Source organism: Rhea pennata, chromosome 12, assembly GCF_028389875.1.
Source record: "Rhea pennata isolate bPtePen1 chromosome 12, bPtePen1.pri, whole genome shotgun sequence".
Taxonomy (NCBI): domain Eukaryota; kingdom Metazoa; phylum Chordata; class Aves; order Rheiformes; family Rheidae; genus Rhea; species Rhea pennata.
In genome coordinates, this window is record NC_084674.1 from 10,617,050 (window position 1) to 10,643,196 (window position 26,147).

Below are 26,147 nucleotides of genomic sequence, written 5' to 3' on the forward strand. Positions count from 1 at the left end.
TTTTACAATAGTGTGGCAACCATATCACAGCAGCCAGTTTTATTTGGAGCAACAATATCTACAGAAATAGGTATCATTTTTAAGATATTAGTAAAATTTTCTCACCAAACAGTAAAACGTTGTTGTTGGATGATTGATAAATCTATTCTGATTTATTGCAATAGGGCACGTGCCATTTTCCATAAGGCTCTGATAATGCAAGCAACAGTAACTCACACACTCCAAGTAAATTTAGTTCCCTGTTAGAAAGTCCAGTTGTTATATAAGCACTGTGTGCGGGGGTGTGTCAGCTGCAGTAAGTCAATAAAGAGCACACACAGGACTGTACCACAAAGGCTGGACACAACATGTCAGCTTTTTATTAACCAAAAGTGAAGCTGAACCCCAGAGTGGTTTAATTTTTAAAAACCATATGTTTTTTATCGCAGATATTTTCTTTCATGTTCGACACTGTAGTGCAAGAACTGAATTTTGCAGTTGTTCATCCTTTGAGAATCAAATGCTAAATGTAAAATGAATTAAAGTAAGGGTCCCCTCAATGAATCAATAAAGAAAAAACATTTAACTCAAAAGAACAGACCAATTTTAAGAACTGTCTTATGAAATTCTCCCAAGTGAAAGACCATTAAAGAACCTGGAGCCTTGAGGTAGCAACTTTATGCAGAATTTAATTCCCCTCCTGCCCCACAGAGTGGAGGAAAATTAGTAGCGCATTATTAGCTCCAGCCAGCTAAACGGAGTTTGAGTATTCTCTTATGAGGTTAGTGACTTTCTCTTGCACCTTGAAATAGCAGTGTAGTGCTGTAGACCATCAGGAGAGAATCCACAAGGAAGGCTTCTTGAAATAAAATCTATGGTTTGAAAGAAGTGAAAATAATAAACAATAACTGTAACAGCAAAAATTAACTGGAGTGAAAAAAAACAAAAAACGTTTGTATTTTGGCAAGACTAGTTTACAAATACATGTCAAGAACAAAAGTCCATTTTCAGCCATCTGAAAAGAAAGAATGGAAGTGACATTCAAAGGAGTTTCTCTTTTTGCCCTCTGTGCAAAATTGTACTTTGTTTTTTCTTTTTTAAAAAGAGCCTTTTTTTGCCCTTGTTTTTTTTACATTGTGAAACCTGTGCTGTGACATTAAACAGAAATACCATATGCCAGGACACTTGACCATTAAAAGCTCCTCTCACCGACTTCACAACAATCACAAGCAGGGTATCAGATACAAGAGACTTTTCTTCCTCCAAGTCTCAAAGACACTACCCTCTTTACCCACTTTGCTGCTGAGTTCTTTTATTAAAGACTAGATCTTTCTCCACTACCAATTTCAGAGAATCCACAGCAGATTTACCAAACACTGAGCAATAACAACAAAGACTGTGCTCATTCTCCACAACAATTGTGATGAACAGTACAGTGAAAAGAAAAAAGCTGGGATAACAATGACGCAGTCAGATCTTTACAAATTGGTGTCTCACTTCACTCTCTGGCTTCGATATCCCCACTCACATGCTTTCTGACTTTGTTCATTGCTGCTGCTCTACCAAGTATCCGCTTAGCCAGACAACGCTGAGCGTCGCTATAAGCTTCTCTCACCTATCTTTATATTCCAAAGTTGTACAGAACAGGCTGGTTAAACCAGACAGACTAGGCAGGCACATTGCAAATTGCACCATTTTAAATGGAACAAGCTTCTTACAGGCTTATTCTCTTTCAGCTTATTGTCAGGTTGCCTCTTTACACCACAAAACAATGTCACAAAAATCCTGGCTGCCAGATGGCATTACCCAGTAGCACTTTGCTGCAGAGAGCCTAGAGAATGGTTAGAACTTCAAAAGCTTGTTCTTGCTCACATGGGATCCCAATCTTTTGATTTTATGGTCTCACCCTTTCCTTTGATTTCTAGAGCCATCAAATCCTCCCGCCAAGCAGAACTGCCTTAAGAGTCTGTAAGGGAATTCATCAGCCTTGCTTGCTTATTTTGGCTAAACTTCAGAATAATTGCCAATATTTGCATACACTGAGGTACACAGTTCTGCCATGCAAGGAACTGAAGGCTGTAAGAACCGGAATCTATCTGTAAGGGAGCCCAACTTGCCCAAAGGAGAGGATACTCTGCCTGGGAGGGACAGAGGCCAGCTGATGATTTTTCACAGCAAGTTAGTTTCTCATGACAGTTTAGGCAACACAGCAATTCATACTGGTTTGAAGACCAGTTTATGTTTGAGTTGCTGGACAGTCATGAGCTGACTTCAGACAGACTCCATCTATTAACCCGAAGTACTTTAAAGTATCTTTTATCAATGCACGGACCTGATTAGTGGTCTTTCTTTTTTTTGTTGTAAAAAACCTGCAATTAAAAGAGCAATTTTGTCTTTGGTGTTAAACCTCGGAAGCATGAACAAAGTACCTGCTGCTTCTTTGGCTGTGATTTATCATGAAAAAAAACAGTCAAGTAAGGGAAATTCACTGTTCTAGAATACATGCAGTTAGAACAGCCACTAGACATCACAATCAGAACTTTAACAATATGGAAACACCTCTTTCAGTGGTGTCCATTACAAATCATTTATGTTATATAAAAATAAGATTCCAATCACAGTAACTGAACAATAGCCATTCAAACTTATCAAGTTTCCATCTTATTCATATTGCAGGAACTGGGAGGAGCTCATCCATTTAGGGAAGAAGTTACTGTCCAGAAACCAACTCAGAGTTGTGACTAAGCATCTTGTGCCATAGAGAAATGTCCATTGTGATAACTAGAAGCAGGAATTCAACATTAGCATCCTTCTATCCTTGCTCACATGGCCATGAATAAAAAGAGCAGGTTCTGTTCTACTAGCATCCACAATTAAAATTTCATAACCCCATAAAACACAAGTTCTGCATGAGCTGAAGAATGCAAATTCAAAGGGTCACTAGATTTATTACCTACAAATTCAGTATCTTAATATAAATATTCTGTTTTACACCATAAAAATGTCTTTCTTATGGTCTGATTCTTATTTAGATAATACTCTGATAAAATCTTAGCAGTATGCCAATTAAGGTGATTAAAGCTATTGAAATAGAATCTACCTAGTAAATGCTGCAAATTTAACAGGTATTTTAGATAAACATTAGCTGAGTTATCATCTAAATCAAAAAGTCTACTCAAACACACCAACTGCGTAGTTAGCAAAGACCTTTGCTCCATAAATTCAAATGCTGCCAATTTTTGAAAGATTTAGCAAATAGACTTGGCATCTGGAAGCATCCAAGTGTCTAATGAAGTTAGCATACTATGAAATATTAGGGCTGGGGCGGGAGGGAGCTCCTGTAAATAAGTACAGAAGTAGCCTTCCTTTAAATTACAAAATGTTCACCTCCTTAAAAAGCTTTAAAACTGACCCAGACAACAACAGTGCCCTGGGAAATCAAGCAGTATAAAGGATCTCTGTAAGCAAGAGAAAGTTATATATGGTAATCTCTCCACAATAAAATCTACTCAGTGTAAGAAACAAAGAGCAAATTTGGGGAGATGACAACTACAAAACCTTCAAGCCATTTGGTCTGTTAGACCACAATCCAAACCACTGCACCTTTCTGGGGGGCAGCATAGACTAAAACAATTTTCTCTGCTGCTCAGAAAACACTTAAAATTTAGTAATACTTCATTTTCTGCATTTCATTGCTAAGCAGCTCTCTCCTGTACCTCAGCTTGGTTTACTTGGTTTAAACAACTATAGAACCTGCTGTTTTCAGCAGGTTGAAGAAAACTTTGGTGCCACCTTATTAATTGGCTCTATTTGTATTTTTTAACTTCAAACTCGGATGCTACAATTAAAAACAATTTTGACATTGTGTAAGGAAAGTATCAGAAGATAATAAACTTGTAAAAGGCTCATATTCTGCAGTTTGCCTCTGCAGAACAGGCAGCTTACCACTACAGAATCTGATCTGAAAATTTATCCCAACTGTAACACCAGAAAGAAGGAAGCTTCTGCATCTTGCTCACTTTGGGTTTCATATCAGGCACTTGAACTGTTGGAGAGATGCCATTTTGAACCAAGTAGTGAACATAGGGTTAGAATCATCTTTAATCTAGGTCTAATAATGAAGTATCAGCAGCAAAGTGGAGGCATGGAGTAAGCAATCCATCTGTGCTGAGACTTGTTTATGGTTTCTAAAATGCCCAAGAAGACAGCAGCAGTAACTGTTCCATAGTGTCCATTTTCCTTGTGAGTTGTGTTGCTGATTGGAGGCTTTTCTGTGTCTTGAACTGAGAAGGCATTAAGGTACCCTGTGCCTAATTCCCTGGATCCAACAGGTCCATGCTAGAGCCAAACAGTGCCACGAGCTGCTCCTCATAATGTGTTATATTCCTCTTCATAATGTCCATGCAGGGTCCAAGCAACCTCTCAAACGCTTGCACATCCATGACTGCAGAACAAAAAAAGTGAAAACAAAATTGTCTGTCAAAAGGATACCACATGCCAATCTGTCTTCTGAACTCAGAACACAAATCTCAAGTCTAACCCCTTTGATTCTGAGACTTCAACAGAAGCCATGTAAAAAGGAATCAAATTTCTTATTTCAAGTCTATATTGTTATTTGAAGAAATGAAATTCATTAAACGCACACTTGACCTCAGGGATAAATACAGAAATACGCACAGTACACGCATAAATATTTCACCTGAATACTACAAACAAGTTTTAGACAAGAAACTGATGCTGAAGACTGTGCTGCAGACACAGTGGAGTCTGAGTACAACTTCCCCTTTCCCTGGGGCACAGACTGCATAAGCAGAAATAACCAGGCAGTTATCCCCACCTCCACCTGAACCTAAAGGTATGAGGGGGGAAGCAGTGGTGCTTCTCAAAGCTCAACAAACTGACTAACAGGTACCAAAAGGCAGCCAAGGCTTTGAATAGCTGCTCAGTAGGGGAAAGTCCACAGCACAAGTGAAGACCAGAAAAGGATAACTAGAAGCACAGAATGCCTCCTTACCTAAACATTTAACCTCCCCAACAGCATAGGCAGAGGCTGCTCTGGGTTTGTTGGTAACAAGTGCAAGCTCTCCAAAATACTGTCCTCTGTGACACTGGGCAATCTCCACTTCTTGGTTAGCATCCTTACTTGTCATAGTCTGTAAAATAGAACATTTATATTACTTTGCCTACAACTCTGCCTTTGCACAAGGTTGTACAAGGCTGCAGTTAATCCCAGATATCCCACAGATGTCCAACAGCTCTTTGGTTCGGGATTTTTAAGACTAGCAATACCCAAATCATACTTTATAGAATATCTTTACCACATGTTCAATTAGAATTTTGGTTAGAAAAGTGCAGGCTGGCCCATAAGAAGCTTTGAAGATTGACAGATATTCACTGTTACATCTGTTTGAAAGCCAATGTCTACTATGTCACTCAAGATAATACACTCCAGCTTTTTGTTGCTTCCAGTTTGCTATAATCAAAAAAAAGTTTCTCTCTGTCCTTAATGCCAGGGTGAGTACATCAGGTCAGTTTTCAGAGGAGCAAAAAAACTTCAACTTTAGTAAAGTGACTTCTGGCCACTTCAGAACTGATGTAGGGTTTTTATAACCTATGTTACTGAGTGACAATGATAAATATCATACAGTTATAAATATCTTAAAATAAGTCATGCTGGATTTCTGTGCAGCGCTTCTATTAACAGAACAAATCAGGGATTCATCTAAATCCAAATAATTCTATTTGAACTCACCTTGCTTTTAATCAAGATTTTTACTTCACCAGATTCTACAATGTAAAAGCAATCTGCTTTATCACCCTGTGAAGAAGAAAAGGTGAAAAAAATTATTTTTTAAGTTTAGTGTGAAAGGCAGAAATAGTATTAAAACATTCATTCTGAACTAGACTTTGGGTAGAAATCTGCCGGAATTGATAGCAAATGGACATCAAAGCAATGGGTGAGAGAAAAAACTGAAGATCTTTATAAAAGACTAATAATTTGTTATCAAGGTTTTCAAACTGCTGATTTACAAGTTAGAAACTGATATGAAGCTGGGCAGAAATATTTCTCATCTCTTTTAAGATTAAGTCTGAAAGTAAAGAAAAAGGAGTAATGGTAACTATAAAGTCAGAAGAAAAAAAGGCCCAGAACCAGAGGAAGGTTGAGTTATGCACTACCTAAGCAAACTGGACTTACATAAGTCAATGGGTGTGAACGGAATGCCTCAGAAAGCTGAGGTCACTACAAAGCTCCTCTTTATCATCCTGAAGTGGTGATGGTAACTGGGAGATATCCCTAGTAACTAGAAAAAAACTAAAATCTTGCCTATCTCCAAGAGGAGAAAAAAAGGAGGATCTGGGGAACTACAGGCCAACCAGCACAATGTTGCTCCCCAGAAGAATTATGGAGTAATTCATAAAACTATGAATGAAACAACGTTTGTCCCTTTGGGCTCAAAGAATGGTGGCCAGCAGTCTGAAGTCCAGCTAGATACTAGTATTATAGGTATCCATTATAAGTATCCCTTAGGGGCCGATATTGGAGCCAAAACTGTTTGACAGCTTCGTTAATAATCTGGAGGATAGAATGGAATGTATCTTAGGAAATCCATGGATGATACCAGATTGAGGGGAGCAGCTGATACCCCAGAAGACAGGGCTGCTATTCAGAGGGACCAGAACAAGAAAAAAAAAAAACTCAAAGTTTGACAAAGCAAAGTCCTAGAAGAATGCCATGCAAGAGGACAGGCTTGGTACTGAAGTACTAAGGAGCCTCTTTAAAGAAAAGGAGCTGAGGATCCTAGTGGACAAGTTGAACAGGAGTCAGCAGAACGCCACTGCAGTAAAAGCGGCCCCCACACCCTGGGCTGCCTTGGCAAGTATGCAGCCAACAGGTCAAAGAAAGCATTTCTTCCCATCTATTTGGCACTCCTAAGTCTGCATCCAGAGTACCATGTGCAGTTTGGGGCTCCCCAGTACCTGAAAGACATTGAAGTACTGGTCACTAAGATGCTCAGGAGGCTGGAGCAGATGACATATGAGGAGAGGCTAAGAGCCCTGGCTTCAATCATCTTGAAAAGAGAAGGCAGAGGGGGATCTTATTGCTGTCAACCTAAGCGCGGGGCGGGGGGGGGGAGGCAGAGAGGAAACAGAATCAGACACTTCTTGGAGGCACACAGTGAAAGGACAAGAGATAAGAGATAATGGACCATATTTCTAGATGACCATATTTCTAGATGTCAGTAGAAAGAAGGATCTAGTAAACTAACAAGTATGAGCCCAGTGAATCCTGGGTAAAACAGCGGGATCAGCAGAACCCAAAACAACTAATTTGGGGGAGCATTAAGATAGAAAGAATGAGAAAGATAATTTATAGAAAACCAAGTCCACACGGCAAGTCATCCACACAAGGAATGATGTAACTGACTGAAAGGTAGGGAGAATTGTAAGGGATAAAGCAGCTCGTAGCATCTTGCAGTTATAGAAAAATAAGTTATCTAAGGAAAGGGGAATAGGAGAAAAATTGGTGGCAATTTTATGTCAAGTTCTAGAAAGACATTGCAAAGTGTTGAAAAATAAACAGTTGAGTGTGATTTTTTCTTTTGCTTGGTAAAAACACTCAAAGTCCCATGGAAGTTTCTAGAACCTTTTTCAGAACCATCTAACATCAAGTTGTAGACCTTTAGCAGACTGCACTTTACATGTGCTCTGCAGAGGTTCACCAGGGCTTAATATTTTGAAAATTTTAGCTGCAATAGTGATGAGTTTCCCTGCAAAGGCAGCTGTGGGCTTGGTGTAGGGCTGGAAGTCGGAGCAGAGAGCTTATATATCCTTCCTGATAGGAATGAGAGGTGAAGACAGTAAGGGCCTTAAGGAGGCAGGGAATGGATAAGGAACTAATAAGGGAATAGGAACTGGTTCAACAAAACTGGGACATGATGTGAGGGAGATAAACCCAGTATCAAGTCAAGTGCAGTGGAAGAACCGGGAGAGGGTAAACAGGACTGGAACAGCAGAATAGGCAAAGCCAAAAGAGCCTGGAAAGTAAAAAAAAAAAAAAAAAAAAGAAAAAGAAAAAAAAAAAAAAAACATATATACCGTACATATATATACATATACATGTATTTGAAAGTAGTAGAATTGGAAGAGAGACAAGAAAGGGAGAGAAGGTTTGGGCAAGAAGACTGTGCATATGACAGGAAGGATGGAGAGATGACTAGGACACTCAAGTATGACTGTGAGAAGTTGATGTAAGACTTAAAAAAAAAAAAAAGAAAAAAAAAAGAAAAAAAAAAGAAAAAAAAAATTTGCAGTCACAGACAAAGCTGGGCTCTTAAATCAAGGTTCCTGGGAATGATGGTAAGCCATCCAGCACAAAGCTTTCGTTCACTGTTGCCAACTATCATCACAACATGAGCAGATACAGTCAGCCCACTTCTGTGCTGAAAGAGTAGTTATTTATTTTTCTGAAGAATAAAAATAAACTGAGTGGGAGACATAAGGACTTCACATACACTGGCAGGCATTAACAATTTTCAAGTGCTTTAAAACATAATGCACTTAATTGAAGGATCTAATTCCAGAAAGATAATTAAAATGTAAAATTATCCACAAGAGAAAAGAGGTTCATGGTACCGATACAACTGCTGTAATGTACGAGCTATCAGGTTCTTCTCTAAGCATAAACTTTTATCATCTTTAGTAGTGTATCACCAACACCCAGACTAATCCAGATTATTAATCCAACTTCTGATTTTTGAAGGATAATTAAAATTCTTGTCCTTAATTCAGTTTCTACAAAGATTAAAACCAACTGCGTAATTGGGTCACTGATTACTTGGGTTCCCAGGTTTCAGACTCAGATTTCTAAGCTTTGACTTTGCTGACAGTGCAGTTTTTTCAGACTCTTGAGCAACAAGATCTTCATCCGATAAAACTGAGGGGATTTTTGGAGAGAAATAATTTGGCAGTATTTGGTTATTAGCAAAATAAGATTTCCTGTATTCAGAGTTAACTGACATACAAGGTTACTAATCATTCAAGACATTATCAAGGAGTCATACTTTGTTCATAAAACAGTAAGACTGTCATAATCAAAAGCCTACTATTCCAGGTAAACCAAGGACTTTCTTGGATAACTTCTGTTTAAAATAGAGCACTTTCTTCTTACAGAAATAAATAGAGCAAAACCCAGCTAAACATGACCCAAGCTTCCAGTGCTTCATTGGTAAATTATTCCAAAAGTTAACTGCCATCACAACTAAAAAAAACAAACAAACAAAACCCGACACCCACAGCTTTAGGCTGAATTAGTCCAGATTCACACTCTACCAATCTAGCCTTGATCTAGTCTAGCAGTCAAAACATATACTAGCATCCAAAAACTATATAGACTGAAGCCAGACTACTCCAGCCTTGCAATACTCTTACCATCAGGAAAAACAGTAGTTTTTAACCCTGGTAGTTTCTTCAGACAATATGGTCAACTGATTTGGGTCAAACCAGTGAAATACTTTCCAAGTACTTAATTTAGTTTTAACCAAATTATATATCTGTTTAAATTGTTCTAATTTTGCTCTTCAGTCAGACCTAGGAATTAGAGATCTCTTTAATATATGCTTGTGACTTGTTTAATCTACTCACAAGTGCCTTTAAGAAGTCTAACTGGGAGTTTTCATAGAAAATTGCATGGATATGTAGTTTCAACTTCTTGACACATACTCCTCTTCAGAAATCTTATAAAGACCATTTACAAAAAAAGAAAATGAGGAAAAAACCCAGAAGATAAAGTAGTAGAAAAATTCTTAATTAAAAAATGTAGTAGGCAATTTCCAAAATATTCAAAAACTGGTTAAATAAATTGGAAGTATTAGAAGAGTAAGTGATGCCATGTTGGTTCAAGTAATACGATTGTATAAGCAAATAAAAAGCAGAAAAAAGCAGAGAGAGGAGAATGATAGTGGAAATTCAGACTCCAAATACCTGAGAAATGATACGTTCCCCATCTTGATACACTTTCTCCCCTATTACATCCACTATTTTCATTCGTTCTGAAGGCTGGAACAAAGAGGAAAAATAAACACAATCACTTGCTATAGTTAGTAAATTTTGTAGCCCTGTCAAAATAGAAATGGAGAGGCATTCACTATGGAACACACACATGCTGCATTTCGGTACTGAAAAATGCAGCCCCTGCAATGACACTGTCATATTACACCATTGCTTTCAAGGCAACCATTCAGGTATGAGAACTTCCATTCCATCCACGTGCTTTTCCTATCCCAAGGTTTCCAAACTGATTCAGCTGTTTTACAGTAAATATAACTGAAAATTACAGGAAGTGATTTTAACATTTAAAGAAATTGCTCAGAAAGAAGTCAGAAACTTTCTAAGTACAAACTTAAATGAAAAAATACCAGTAAAATATTTTCCAGTTATCTTAAGTCAGCATACATTTGAACATAATTTTTGTTTGTTTATTTGATCCAGGAATTCACTCCTATTGTGGAGAGAGGAAAGGGATATGAAAAAGCATAATAGGTCTACACTGTCAGCAAGCACTACAACAGGATGCCCAGCAAGGGCAAAAGGTGCTCATCTGACATGCAGTCACCTTCATAAACAGGAAGGGAGAAAGGGCGGTCTCAAGAGTTAAATTTATCTCTCATGTTTCCTGCTGCTCATATATAACATGACAAAACAATTTGGTTGATCCAGAGCAGTATAAACAGAATACAAGAAAAAATCCTAAATAATTAAAATAAGTACTTCAACAGATGATTCAGTTTTAAATCCATTCATCTCACAAATGCACCTGGATCTAGCTCTTGTCTGAGAAACTACATGATCAGTGCATGATTCAGCTGCAGTTTGTCATGCAAAAAAGCCATCCAGTGCTAATGAGTTATTTTTCTACATCCTTAAATATTTATGAGTCATTTTTATGCTCAAAAAAGTCACGCTGATGGAACTGGTTTAAGCAAGGCATTGAGGGAGGTGTTGTGCAAATCTCTCCTTTTACAGTTATCAGCATATTTTCAAACTAACATATTCTAGAAGCTGCTATTCACACTTTACTATCTTGTAATCCTCTCTCCGGCAGATTCTAAGGGCTTCTCCAACATTAAAGATTAATGCTGAAAAATATCCTTATCTTAAAAAAAATAAAAATAAATAAATAAATAAAAAAGGCAAGCTAAGTTACAGTGCAAGACAGGTGGACCAACGCCTAAAGCAGTTTGGTATGGTTCCCACTTGATTAATAGCTTTGAAAACATCAAAAACATCAGCATGGCACATGCCTACTCTGCCTGGTCATTCTTTTTTTCCAGGCAGTGGTGCTTCCCCCTAGCCTGTTCTTAGCTTACCTCCTGAACACGAGCAAAGGGTTTAAAGCAGGATCTGCTACAGCCCATATCTTGTCCCCAAATGTAAAAATCATTCACGGCTGATAAAAGCTGAATATCTCAGTGCAGTGTGTCATTACTTCAGCACCATGCCCTCAGATGGAACCATATTCCCAATTTTCCAGTCTTCATTTTAATACCTGTTCTCTGGCATACTTATATTTTGGTATCTTTACATACATAGACTGAGATAAAAATCAGCAAGCTATCTTCCAACTGTGAACAAAGAAGAATCTGAACATAGTTTACACTGCTGCAGTTGTACAACATTAAGTTGTATAGTAAACACAATTCCAAAGTAGCTCTTAAAATTTTGCTCTGAACAAAAAAGACACATAGGCTCCTGATATATCAGAAACACTGACTGCAGAGCTAATGCCAATGCAAGAATTTGATGCAGATATCTGAGAGGCATTACCTCCAAGGATTTAAGAAGGGGCACAGACTCAATAAATAACTCATACGTCTTCCTCTTCTTTGCATTGTTTTTCAGTATAATTCTTCTGAATGTCACTCGATCCTACAAGAAATAGCATGGAGAAGCAGATTATTCTCTTGGCCAAAACGATCACTGTTAAAAGGACTTAAAAAGCCATAACATGAGCTAATACTTGCAACAAACAATAGATTTGAAAAGGAAGCTGTTAAAATGATACCATGTGCATCACAATGGTGAATAACAGCTCTTTTGATGGTACTTACTGAAATAATGAACTGAAAAATGTGGAGCTATGAGACAAACTTGGTCATTCCCAGATAAGCATTTAAGAACTCAATTTCTGGTCTATCTACTACCGTTTTTCAAGGGTCGAGTTTTGGGTTTTGTTTATTTAGTTTTCTAAAGATGTATTCCACATTTCACACACAATGAAGTCATGCTCTTCTGGTGGAAAACATTAGAAACTAATTTGCAACACTTAATTTGTTCAGGATTAAGTCTTAAATGGATTCTTCTCTTCTAGAGTCAAGGTTTTTAAAAGCAAATTGGATATTCATATAGGTCTCAAGTAGATCAAGAAACAGAATATCAAAGAGTGAAAAGCTTGATTCCCTACTCCCACTTTTAGAAATTGAGAGGCTGCTTTTTGCAGGGATTAGCTATTTCTTAACTACTGTCTGTCCCACGTGCATCATAAGCACCTTTCATGCAATGATTTTTTGGGTTGTTTTTTGAAGATCACACACGAGACAAGCTCCCCTTCCCCTCTTGCCCTGATGTTTTCTTTATTTCTCCTATGATGTAGTTATTGATGTACAGGCTCTGTGGTCGCTGGATGGCAGTACAGGCCTGCGTGAAGGCAAGCTCATCCAGTTACTGCACATCTGTCCCGCTACCTGAAATGGCAGACGTACTGGAGACTTTATTGTCAGTGATCTTGATTTTTACTTCCAAACAAAAGGCAGAGCATAACTACTAGAATATAATGGTGAGAAAGGCCACAAGAAAGCTGAAAATAAACACACATCAAGGCTCAGGGGAAGGGCACTTGCCCACCAAATATTGTTAGTGTTTATAATGTCCATGTACCCTGTTAGGATCAAGGTTCAGTTCTGAACAGAGTAAGAGCTGAAGAGTTTATCTTACACAACATGAAACAGTAAGTGTAAAACTAAAAACAAAAAAAAAGAAAGAAAAAAGAAAAAGAAAAAGAAAAAAAAAGAAAAGAAAAACTCAAAAGGAAAAGGGCAGAGTTGGTCAGGACAATGGTATGAAAAATATTGAAGTTTACATATAGCAAGTTATTAGGAAAAATATGCAAGTCCTGAGAGCCATTCCTCTGGATTTTATTTTCTGAAAAGGTCAGTTGATATTTTAGCAGAGACATTCTGAAGAGGTGTTTTCAGGCAAAAGGACAGTTTTACAGGATATATAAATGTACAAATACGTTTAGGGGATAGAACAAATTAAGGATTGATACTGGTGGTGCCAATGGAACATAGAAGTTGAAAAAGATGACATAAGAAAGGAAGAAAGACTTTACTATTGTCCAAAGAACAGCAAGAGAGATGAGAAAGCAAGAGGGTTTTTTTTCTTTTTTTTTTTTTTTTTAATCATTGTTATTACTATTATTAAAGAAATGGTTTAGCGGTAGGAAGTCCCATCAAATGTAGATGTCTAGAGAAGCAGAAGGGTGCAGAAACACAGGGAGGAATTGCAAAAGCATCGAAAGTTCAGAAGTCATTTGGAACAGTGGATTTGAGAGTATCACTGAGGGAGACAACTGGCAATATTTGAATAGAAAGAAGGCAGAGCAGTAAAGGAAACATGCACGATTGTGAGGCTTTCCCTGGACATGTTCAGTTTAGGCCTACATTTGATTACTGCTTTATGTCTGAGCCTTCTAGGCTTTTGTTGGCCTAGGACTGCAATGCAGCAAGAGTAACTCATACTTCTTAAATCAGAGATAACCAGTGAGCTTTAGCTCACTTTAGCAGATTACTAAAAACATCATATTTAAAAAAAGATCAGGTGCAAACTAGTACAATAAAGACTGGAGACAACAGAACCATTGAAAGAAAAAGTTTTAAGGCAGAAAAATGGAACCTTAGTTAATAAAACAATGAAGTGACAGATGACTGGCAAGAAGTCTCCCCCTTCAACCACGCCTTCCTAATTAAGTGACTGTAATCACTGAAAGAAAACCCCAAATGCTGTAGTTTGTTCAAAGGCAAACTAGACTGAAGAGTCATTGTCTCATTTTTGTCCTTTTATGAATGAGGTCAGTTTGCAGGTAGTTTATCTATCTCGTTTTGTTCAAGAAATTAGATTTTAACATCACTCCCAGGTTGATTTACTACAACATTTTCTTATAGTTCACAAAGAAAAGGGAAGTCAGAAGTCAGCTTTCTCAGCAAGCACAGAAATTGTGTAAGCATGCTGTGTATAGAAGCTTATCAGTCATATAATCAAGGTCACAACAAATAGTCAACCCCTAGTGATAGTTGCCGAGGAGCCCAGTGCACACAGAAAGCATATAACGCTCCGGGCTTCAAAGGCTTTGTTGATCGCACAATCCACTTATTATGTGAGCCCTCACAGATGAGTAAGAGAGCACTGTGAAAATAACTCTAACCAAATACTACAGAGAAAAGAACTAAAAAAGGAAAACCGAAGTTACAGCTCCTCATTCAAAACTGCTGGGCAAGAGACAAAGCATCATCACCATTTAGCTTGGCATCTCAAAGGTCATGTTGACCTGAGAACCTCTTGTAGGGCAGCCACAGAGAGACCAGAAACATTGTGACAGCAATAGTTTATTTTGAGGGAAAACAAAGCTTTGGGCAGATTTCCTAGCTCTTTAGATAACTAACACACTCAAGAAACAACTTCCCCCCCTGTCCTTAAAGAACTGGAAATGGTAGCAAGGTGAGTTGAAATGTAAGGACATATTTAGATAGTGGTTTTTCTTCCTCCTCATAAAATATGTGCATCAATGTCTCCATTGTCCTCTGGCAGGATGAAAACAAAAACAATTTTTTCTCCTAATAGAAGCTAAGATTACAGCAAATGTAAAATAATAAATGGACTGATATATCTAATGATACAGTTTTTACAGACAAGTTATTTCAGGAAGGTCACCAAAAGCATTTGCACAATGGAACTTTTATGCCAGAAGATGAGATAACAAATAATTATAAAATAGCTATTAGCACAAGGACTCATAGTGAGAGGAGCACCTGCTGATGAACCCAGTGAGTTAGTGTTTAAAATATTACGCAGATGAGAGCAAATTCCTTTCCTTACCAGTCCCCAAAGGGCTCCTTCTGTTGTAGCAACAATGGTGGCAGCTCTAGGAGTGTTGTACATCAATGCCAGTTCCCCAAAACTGCCATGATTATCATAACGGCCCACACAGCGTGTCTGGTTGTCTTTTGCTACAAAGATATCATACAATCCCCTGGAAAAAGTGGAATAGATGCTCTTTATTAGACAACATTCCAATATCGATTATAAGAACAGTTTTCAGCTGTTACACTAACTTGAATACACACGAAACATTTTCCAAATTAAAAAACAGCTTGCTTACTGGAAGTAATATGGAACATGCTTCATTGAGCTTTCCATGTCTGATCTTAAGTTGTTTCCATCTAAAGTACTTTCACAACGTCTCTCCCTTAATACAGCATCTCACTCCTGACAGAACTAGACTAGGATCTACTTGATTTCCTCTGGACAGTATTTTCACACTGCTACTCTAAGTGATCTGGCCAAGGCACAGGTAGTTTCAGAGTCTTTAACAATCTTTGTCTTTTCACAGTATGTGTGCTATTCAATAGGGCCTGTTTAGAGCCACCTAAATCTATCCATATTCTGTTACCTTTTTCACAAAGACAGCATTACTGCAGTACCTTTGGGTAAACTCAGTCCAACCACTCACCTGCTTCTAAGGTTTTGCCTTAACCTACCTCCAACTTAAGAGTACGTCTGCTTTGTGATCCCAAAGTACAGCTGTAAGCTTGTATTTGCATACGTCTATGCTAGATTCAAACCTTCCAGCTCTTATGTTGATGACAGATACTGTAGAAGCACAAAGATCCCAGAAACATACCCAAGATAATGAGTAAGTTTTGCAGGGCAAACTGACCACTGTTATGAGTGGTATGTACTTACTCTCAAGCCAGACAGCTTAAAGCTAATTCAGGAACATATGCCTGTGACACGGAGAGGCAATCAACGAATCAATTCAGACCTGGCATTTGCCTAATAGCTCACTTAGGATCAAAACTTTTACACTCAGTTTAACTTCACACCATGCTGCGACTCAGTGCAAGCAACATTTGAACCAAACAATTTTATCACCATTTTCATGGAGAAAAGGCCGCTGAAGGACACAAGTTAACAGCATACGGTGTTAAAACTTGAAGAATCGGCTTGGCTCTCACAGAACTCTCTGCATGCTGAAGTGACATTGTAGGATGCACATGGTTAGAAGAATGGGTAACTTTTGACAATTTTACAGAACATTATGCATTCCACTCTCATCACACTGGCTTTAAACAAAAGTTGCAGAGCTAAAGAAAACTTTGTTATAGTTCACTTTCAGAAAGTGGGAAAGCTCTCTAAAACTGCTGACATCTAGCCAGGACATCTGAAATGATCAAGAAGGAAGTGTTCAGGCACTAGAAGTCTCTCACACTTCACTCAATATGGAGCTGTAATCTGTTTAAGCTGGAAAGGCCCCCTCACCCTGTTCTTGAAGGGGCACACTCCTATCTTATGGTGTACTTAAGGGAACAGTAACCCAAAACACACTCAGAATTAAAAGACCACTGACAAACATGGAAACATGTACGTGGAGTCAAAGTTCAAGACACAAATCTGGATCAAACTGCATCACAGCAGCTGCATATGAGGAAACAAGCTGTGCACAAAAAGCTAGTCATTTAAAAGTGAGACAAGAGTCCACACTGCTGTCAAGACTGTGTCATGCTTGATGCTTTAAAAAAATAATATAAAAAGTCAGGTAGCTTGACAAGGCTTGATTAATTCCTGGCTATGGTGCCAGAGAATATTTAGGGATTAGACTCTGGTCTAAGAGACTTTAAAAATGTATTACAGTCTGTAGAAAAGCAGGTAGGGAACATCTTCCTGCAGCTCGGATGTGCTGAATGCACATACAATTTTCCCCAATAAGTTGAAATCTCTGTCAGAGAGACTTGTATTATCTCCTAGAACATCAACAGGTATCTTAGAAAAGAAAGAATCAACAGAAATGGCAGCAAGTGAAACTCCTCATAGTAAACAAATATGGGAAGTGTCATCAGTGAAAACTACCTAGCATTAACAGCAAAGCCTTCAGGAGTGCTGATAGACAGTACTGGCTTTGTCAAGTTATCTTTGAACACTACTGCTTCTAAAAGGAGTCATCCAGAAAGCTAAAGGAGGCATATGAAAACTGCCTATCATCCTTACTATACACTCTTTTCTCATACCTAGGATACAAAGAAAGAAAATAAAACAACAACATGCTAACAGTAAACTACTGAAGTATGGATTAGGATTGCTGGAAACCTGCACTAAAATTCTTGCTATGTTCAATATCCACTTAATGATTCTCTGAAAGGCATCAGGAGAAACAATTCAGATCATCTTTTTGATCTAGAACTATCTGTAAACATTTGAAGGGAAGTGAAATATATCCCTATCCATCAGTCTCAAAGTCATTTAGTAGTGCCATATTTTCCCAAGTCGGTTAACCTTCAGCCAGACATTCAGTTGTCTGTGCCCCAAGGACTAGTTTGGTTTGGCACCACTGGGCGACCTTGGCTCAGCTTTATTGAGAAAACTGTTGCTAAGCTGTGAGACAGTCCATGAGCTAAAGCCTTGCAAGATAAGAAGAGTGAAGACACAGACCAATGCGTAATTTCTGAGACAGTAATCGTTAGAAGCTCAATGACTCAAGAGAAAAATACTGACATGAAAAAAATATAAAACCCTATGGAGAAAAAAAAAAAAAAAAAAAAAAGCAGAAAACCAGAAGAGGACAACTCAGCGAGACTGAGAATCAGGCTGTTCGCAGAGGCAACAGAGCCCAACACCTCCCCTCCTGAATGAGGACTGCCCAGCCAACACAGACTCATTGAGCATCTCCTTGGCAGTGGTGAGCATAGTAATGCTTAGCTGTGCAACATGTTCGTCCTACCTCTCCTATGTGTGCATTACGCTGCACCCTCAAGTTGCATCCATCCTGCCTGCTATGCCTCTGTACATGGTAAAAGACACCTAGACAGATACCAAGCAATCTGGTGAGGAAGGCTAATAGCCAGAAGACTGAAAAAAGGCTGTGCCAAAAAGCCTGCTTTTTGTTTGCAGACAAGAAGCAGAAGAATTACTTCTGCCATACAAAGTCTCCGTTCACTCAGACAGGAAAGGAACTAATCCTCAGGGATATTTATGCATTAATGACTGATCTTAGAGCAACAAGACATCTCTGGATTTGCACTTGCAGACAAGTGGGAATTTCTTAGCTTTCTGTAATCACCGATATCTTTCTCTTTTTTTACATGAAAAATGAGGGAGGAAAGAACAGAAAATTGTTAACCTCCAAATTGTTCATAACAACAGAACAGCATAGGCTGTGCAGGTGAGCTGGTGTTATTGCAAAATCAGGTATGATCTATTGCTAAAAAATATCAAGTTTATTTAATTCCCCTCATTGCACAGCCTTTCTGCCACACAGTTTGGCAACATATTTATATCACTGGTGTACTACACTTTGAAGACAAAGAAACCTTTAAAAGCCTGAAATCTTCCAACCCAGCTCTCCCTTGATAGAAGAAAAGTTGTTTTACAGCTATAAGGCTATTCCACATATACCATAAAACATCTACCAGTACATCAAGATAAGGCTGCATCTTGATAATCTTATCAAGATGAGGTTAAAATTCCAAGCAGAAGAAAAGCTTTATACTAACCAACAGTGGTTAGGAACTTGAGTTTCCTCAAGATGAACAATCCCTGCTCTGCATACCTTAAGAATATCTCATCTGTGCAGAGCTTGTGACTCCAAAGATTCCCATGAGCTCTGATCTGCAATAACTTACTCATATTTGAGACAGCCTGCTCCCCAGGAAATACAACAACAGAAGGAACTTGCCCTGTCCAGGTAAGGACATGGGATCAGGGCAGAGCAGCTGAGGGAAGTATCTGAGTGTAGAAATGTTTTAAGGTAATGTAGAACGGTAGAGAAACTAGGAATGGGCACAGTGAGGATATATTTGAAGTTCTCTTATGTTCTAGTAATTCCAGTAATCAAAAAGGGGAATGCCACTAAGTGAACAAGGATTATCAGAACCTAATCTAGAAATTGTCTTGCAAACCCCCTAATCATAGCTTAAATGACAATCTAAAGGCAATGCACTGTTTTAAAGAAATGCTTTAAAAAACATTTAACACCATATTAAGGGTGCCATTATTTCAATGCTAAGAATGATGGTTATAGTGAGTCAAAAAAAAAAAATTCACTAAGATCTTATGCCAACAGACATTTATCAGTATTATTCTGGTTTATATTAGAGTTTTAGTTATACAAGAAGAAAAATCTGTGTCCTTGATTATTCTTCAAATATGGTGAGTACAATTAATGTTAGCTATGGAAAAGGAAATCCTGAGATGCCAGAGAATTTCTCCCAAAAGGAAGAAAGATACTCAAAATGTGAGTGCACACAAATCTACTGCATGTCTGTTGCATATATACAATTTACAGAATTACCATGTGAATTGGCTAGGCTCAAAAAAAAACCAACTAAACAAAAAAAAAGTGGCACCTTAAACTGCAAATACAAACCAAGTGACTGGCAGAAGCAAGGTAACAAGCATCTCTAAAATCAGTGATCAAAACCAACTACACAAAACCCAAGTTGTTCCATGGCAGCAGCAAATTTAGATGCTTATGGATTTGTATTTCCTGTACTCCCTCTCCCCAAAATAAACTCCTGTCCTTTCCCTTACCATATGGTTTCTTTTGCTACTTTTCCCCTCCTTACTTCAGAAAAGTCCACCCTGGTCTAGAGACAGCATGTATGACTGGTTTCAATCCATGCACATGCCGATGTGCCTCCAAAATGGAGCAGACCATGGGTAAGCTCATGCTGCAGCCTTTCCCTCAGAGAAAATACTGTTTGAGTTTTCCCCAAGTCACCAGTAGTCAAAGAATGTGTTAAAACCCAGCAGATCTGAAATGTTCATGTCTTGTCAAATTTGATGGCCCCTGGCCAAATGATCGAAAAGTCAATGGGGGCCTAAAGGGCAGAATGAAAAAAATCAATGGAAAGAGGTGATAACAGCAGAAAGTGTATCTCCTTGGGAGACTAGCCTGCAATAAACGTTCACTGCTCTTTCTAGAGAAACTGAAAAGAAACCTATTCACATTTCGAAGCACAGCTGCTTACCGCTCAATGACATAGAAGTTGTCTCCATCATCCCCTTGGTCAATCACATGTTCCTGAGGTTTCACCTTCCTCTCAAACATAGCATCAAGGACCTGAGACAGCTGCTCCTATAAAATAAACAGGAGAAAAGAAAAAACAAACCCACCCCCCAAAATACAACTTAGTATTATTTGCTGGACAAAGGCAAGTTCATTTGACTTGATCTCAGTAGTGCACTTCATTATTTTTAGGCTACAAAAGTACAAGTTATTTTGATATTAAATTTTGATTTCTATGAGTACCTCAATTATTTCTAGCTTACTAATTTAAGTTCATCAATGCAGGCAAATATAAATGCTTCCATTCTGGAAAAGATATTAACTCAAATTTATGCCCAAATGGCTAAATTTATGCAGTGGTTTGGTGCTAAAGTGCGTATGTATGGCAAGTTCTCATTTAGTATAAATTGACACAGCTTCACTGACTGCCATCAATATATATTGATTTCTATCAGCTGTACATATATTTCATTATATTTATGTTCAAAAACAGCACTAAGAAGATTTACTAATATCCTATTTGCACTGTCATAACCTAAGACCAAAATCATGGATCAAGACCATATAGCACAAGCTTATGTATAAGCACAGAGTATTTTCCAAGGTGCTCTGCATCTCAGAGAACCTGCAATTTCAGCATGAGAGAAAGAGCTAACAGACAGGGGAACAGACAGCACTTTATATTTAACACACAGAAAAAGGGATAATGCTGGTCAGTATTGCAAACTCAAGTGAGGCTTCTGATAAGTCATGACTAAATATTTCTGTAGATGGCACAGCCAACAAAATTTAAGAGAGGATGTAATATAAATGTCCTGCCTCAATGCTGAGATGCTTTACTACCTTTGATATTCTTAAATCCATTCACTATAGACTTGCATTGCAATTTCAGTGACTGGGTATTCCAAGTTTAAGATTTAGATCGCAGTCGAATTTCTAAAAATACACTGCATAAACATACAAACCAGTGTTTAGACTGCTAGATGCACTTCAAATATTTACTGCAGTCATTAAATTGTAAATAGTCAGTGGCATCTGCAGACACCACTATATTAGAAATATTGTCTACCTTTTCGTTAGAATCTGTTGTCTTGTCTTTGTTCAGTTTAAATATCTGAAGAGTTTTTAAAAAAATCATTCCCTGAAAGCCATTTGTTTTAACCACGTATTTTGCAGCATGCATTTAAGCAACAGATGTCAGAAAACAAATGGTATGGATTTAAAAAGCTTTTTCAAAACACTGTAACTGAACAGCATTTTATTTGGAGAACAAACAGGCTAAGATTTATCATTTTAAGTAAATGAAACACTGATACTTGAACCGTAGGACGCTCTTGATTTACATACAAGTACTGAACATACTCAGGGGTGCCTCACTAGTAAGGATAGCAGTCATTGCTCTTACCTAGTACAAAATTCAGTCATAATTAAGATTCTGCAAATTCATTTATAAGACACTGTGGAACCTACACATTACATCAATACACAGCTTTTAACAGGAGAGGCTATCTGCTCCCCCAGCACTTTATATTTAAAAACAATTCAGGTTGACCGTTGGGAATGCTCAAAACTTTATGGTTAAAATCTGTGACAATCCGTATTGATTTTAGTCCAAAGTTCAATGTGAACCTTGCTAGAAGTGGTCAGTCAGACACTGGCTCCTTAGTGTTTGATTTCAAGTATTACAGCAACTACTCACGCATGTGAAGACATTTAAAAGGGCAATTCATGGCAATTGAGTCACTGGGCATAAATTCAACACAGTTCACGTAAATGCAAGCAACGGAAAGGGGATGATTCTGGCCAGAACATTCAAGTCATCCCTCTAGGGTTAAACATAATTTTGTGTTTTCTGTGTTTGTTTTTTAATAGTTTCACATGACACTCTGTAGAGGGGTAAGGAGCCACAAAACAAATTTTAAGCCTAAATTTGAAGGTGTTCCTGACAGTTGTTAAAAGACAATACATACTAAGCAAAAGCAGCAGCCATGCACATTGCCTCTTTTCACACCCTCTCCCCACCACACACCCCAAATGATTTCATCTTAACCCCTCTGTGTAATTGGAAAATGTGAGTAGTTTGGAAGGATGGCTATAAAATACCCACTAAATAGCAAACTCCATATCCCATTCATACTCATTATTAAGAAAGCTCTCCCTTCTCTGCCAGTGCCCTTCGCCATACTATAATCAACATATGTACTGCAGACATCTTTTTCACCATGTGCTATCTTAACGTCTGAGCACTAACAGTTGCAGTTAAGACTGTTTCCATTAGTTCTTGCTCCAGTTGCTTAGAAAGCTTATCCCAAGCCCACTCTCTCAGTTCAAAATTGTTTTTCAAAGTCACCTTTGAATATAAACTGGTTATTAATTTTTGCTGGGTTACTTTGCTGGAAGCTGAAAGATTGGTCTAATCAATATGAATGCTGATATTTTGTACATTCTCCTTGAATTGCTGAATATTCTCAAATATATTTCATTTTTACTATATATAATCATGTTCCTTGCAAAAGGAACCTTTCAAATGGCTTAAGTAAATAGGTTTAATAACATCAGGAATCCCAGAACAGTGAAAGGACAGTGTCTGAAAGAACAGCTTCCAAGAAAACTTTTTGACTCTATGTCAATTCCTCAAGCCTGCTGCAATCAAAAGCTTTTTAAAAAAAATTTCAGGAATGCAGTTCAATGTCTCTTGAGCTTTATAGAGCAACCAGAATTGGGAGAACTTCCCGGCCTTCCAGGAAAGCTGAGCTACATATCTGAAACCATAAAGTACCATATCCATCCTTTCATATCTCAAACAAAGCTCAATGATTTGAAAACTGAACAGAAAGCTGCAGGGTCCATTACTGGTGTTACAGCTTTCATTCTTCCTCTTTGTTGTAATAATACTAAAATAGTGTTCCAACCGATAGTGTAGATTCATTTCTCTTTGGGTGGAAAAAACACATACCAGAGATGAGATGCATTTATTTTATGGTCTCTTAGAAACTGGAGTAGATGACTTGCAAAGGTGCATTCCAATCTAAAGTATCTTACGATCCTCATTAAAAAAAATAATACTAATTAAGATTTCTAAGTGCCAGTGATGGAGACATTCATTATTAAAATTTAATGCTGAAGCAAACAGTAATCAAATCAAAGTAATTAACTTCAGCAGCACATCCATAAGATAAGTAAGAACAGGAAGATCCTAGAAATATCACTTTTACATTCTCTTAGAAAAATCTGACTGAAAGGTTGGTATTTAATAAAAATATAGCATTCTGAAATCAAGCAAATGTAGATAGTTCAACATAAAAATTATGAATTGTGTAAGTTTTTCCCATTTTAAATTACATGTGAAATTATGAACCATTTCCTATGAAAAAGAAAATCAAGTGCAATGGTACCCAGAAGCAACTACTGAAAGACAAGTAATAGAAAAAAATATTTTTTCTTTAGTGAAAACAGAAAAAAAACCACATTTTGCAGGGAAAGGGATCTGGCAATCCTGGTAACTGACAGTCTGACATGTTTGTTTGTATTATTCATTGATTTCTGATCTCCAAATACATGCCAGCCTATGCATAATTAATAATTCATAAACTATCACAGTGCACAGTGTCTGGATTGTTAGATCAAACTATTATCTGTACATACAAACCAGCAAATCCAGTTAAGATTCCCTTATAGCAATACTACCTGATCTAGATTTTTGAAGAGCAGGATATCTTTGCATGCTTCCTGCAGTCTGCATCGCTGTTCATCAGTTTTTGGATGAACTACCTTAAAAACAAAGTAAAACAAAACTGTCATGACAGTAAATAAATATGATTACAGGCTGAATTTCACTTCAGAGGAAAAGACAGAAAACAAATCAAGAGCTCCCAAGTATCTAAGTTTTTGTTTACATAAACAGTCTGTCTGAAGACAGACTAAAAGTAAAATAAGACGAGAGATAAATTGTTCTGACAGACACATAGGCAATAATGCAGTCAAAGAGATGAGGAAGAAGAGGATCTCTCTTCTAATCCAGCTGTAGATATAGTCATGGCTTGGGCATTTTAAACGGGGGAAAAAGTGTTTTTGTTCTAAGCTCTGGTTGTATTAGTTCCAAAAAACTTACTGTTAGTATACAGATATATCAGATATACTGATATAAGAAATATAATTTCTTTTCAATAGAATTATTTAAAAACTTTGCTGCTAGAGAGATTTCTTCTTGATATTATATATATTTGATTTTACTTCTTGTCAATTATAAACCTCTCCTCAAGTTAAAGGAACCAAAGTTCACTCCTTCCTAGAAATATTATGCATGTGCTTGTTGGGGGGTATAACTATGAAAACATAAGTAAAAACATTAATTACCTCTCATTTGCCACATAACTATATTTCTGGAATTATTAGGAAAACAGTTACATTATTAGGAATTTCTCAAAATTCATTATCCAAAGTTGAGCAGATCTTAGACTTCTCTTCTAAAAGGAACCTTGCTCTTACTAATCAGCAGTCAGGAAAATTAAGACTTTCAATGGAATAAATATATCCAGCTTTAAGAACATCTGAATGATCAAATACACTCATAGTTTTTTTTTTTTTTTTTTTTTTTTTTTTGTTGCATCTTATCTATGAAATTCTTTTAAAAGAAATGAAATTAGTCTTAGATATCCATTGCAGAAGTATGAGCATCCTTGGGATGGAACCTGGAAACCGAACATCAGAAGTCCTTAGAGAAAACATCGAACCTCGCCAGCCAGGCTACAGGATTTCCTCACATCAAGGCATCTCTACAGAAATACAGTTATAATATCTCAAATTGTAGTTCCTTGAAACTCCCAATATTTAAAGACAATACAATAACAGGTGGCTACAGGCTTAAAATATTTCAGCAAAGTATTTCTCTTATGAACAGCAAGTAATCTCTCTGCAGGCAGAATTGCTTTGACATGAAAGGCAGTGAAAAGCATGTGAGGAATTTTAAGCACTCATGAAGAAACAGCTGTGTTAAAGCTGAACTAACTCTTCACAGCCATACCAGTGCTCCAGGAACTGTATCAACGAGTGTTTAATTAAGAAAGGAAAATATTCGTATTTGTATAGGTGGTAGACTTAAGCACAGCTCTAAAGACTTTTAAAATAAAATCATGTTAAAGCTATAGTGACTACATAAGTACATTGAATAGAGTAGTCAAAATTTAAGAGCAATGTCACTTGCGAGTTGCCACTCACAACCTCTCAGAACAAAATGCACAAGTGATAGAAGATGACATGCAGACATCTACCTATCAGACTGCACAAAAAACCAAGTGTGACACAATTTACTCATTCTTACCCTTGGTTCTGTATCTTCTTCCTCTTCATCTGGATTGAAAGCTTCAGCACAAACTTAGGAATAAAAGAGGATATTAGTTAAAAGAAGCAATTATATGATAACATCAAACAACTAAATCAAGCTTCAACTCCTTTCCTCTAGATTTACTATCTCATTTTATTTTCCTACAGGAAAAACAAAATCACTTCTGTTCTTACATTGCTGTATTGTCAGAAACGTAAATGCTATCTATTTGCAGAACATATATGATAGGGCTGTTCTCAGACTCGCAGGTAAAAGGCCTGCCTTACAACAGCAGGTAATATTGCCTATCGAGTACTCCAGGGTATGCACACAGATTTCCTCTCAATTATTACTCAAAGCATAACAATCTCTATTTAGATCCATTTAGAAACATCTTTATAAAGAAGGGAGGTAAATATTGCAGCTACATTGCCTTATTCTCCACAGTACAATGTATATAGAAAAAAACCACACTAAAAAAGCACATGCAAGGAGGGGTGCAGGAATCAC

At 37.5% G+C, this 26,147-nt stretch overlaps 1 protein-coding gene across 1 annotated transcript in view; it reads right to left on the reverse strand.

The window, feature by feature from the left end:
* The window catches only part of PRKAR2A (protein kinase cAMP-dependent type II regulatory subunit alpha), a 74,193-nt gene continuing 48,046 nt past the window's right edge, over positions 1 to 26,147 (reverse strand). The window contains exons 3-11 of the mRNA XM_062585297.1: positions 25,635 to 25,687; positions 24,002 to 24,085; positions 20,277 to 20,383; positions 15,130 to 15,283; positions 11,803 to 11,904; positions 9,961 to 10,035; positions 5,732 to 5,797; positions 4,994 to 5,132; positions 1 to 4,423 (exon numbers count right to left, since the gene is read on the reverse strand). Of these exons, the coding sequence (XP_062441281.1) occupies positions 4,290 to 4,423; positions 4,994 to 5,132; positions 5,732 to 5,797; positions 9,961 to 10,035; positions 11,803 to 11,904; positions 15,130 to 15,283; positions 20,277 to 20,383; positions 24,002 to 24,085; positions 25,635 to 25,687 (914 nt within the window). The 3' untranslated portion in view covers positions 1 to 4,289. The remainder of the gene's footprint in view (positions 4,424 to 4,993; positions 5,133 to 5,731; positions 5,798 to 9,960; positions 10,036 to 11,802; positions 11,905 to 15,129; positions 15,284 to 20,276; positions 20,384 to 24,001; positions 24,086 to 25,634; positions 25,688 to 26,147) is intronic.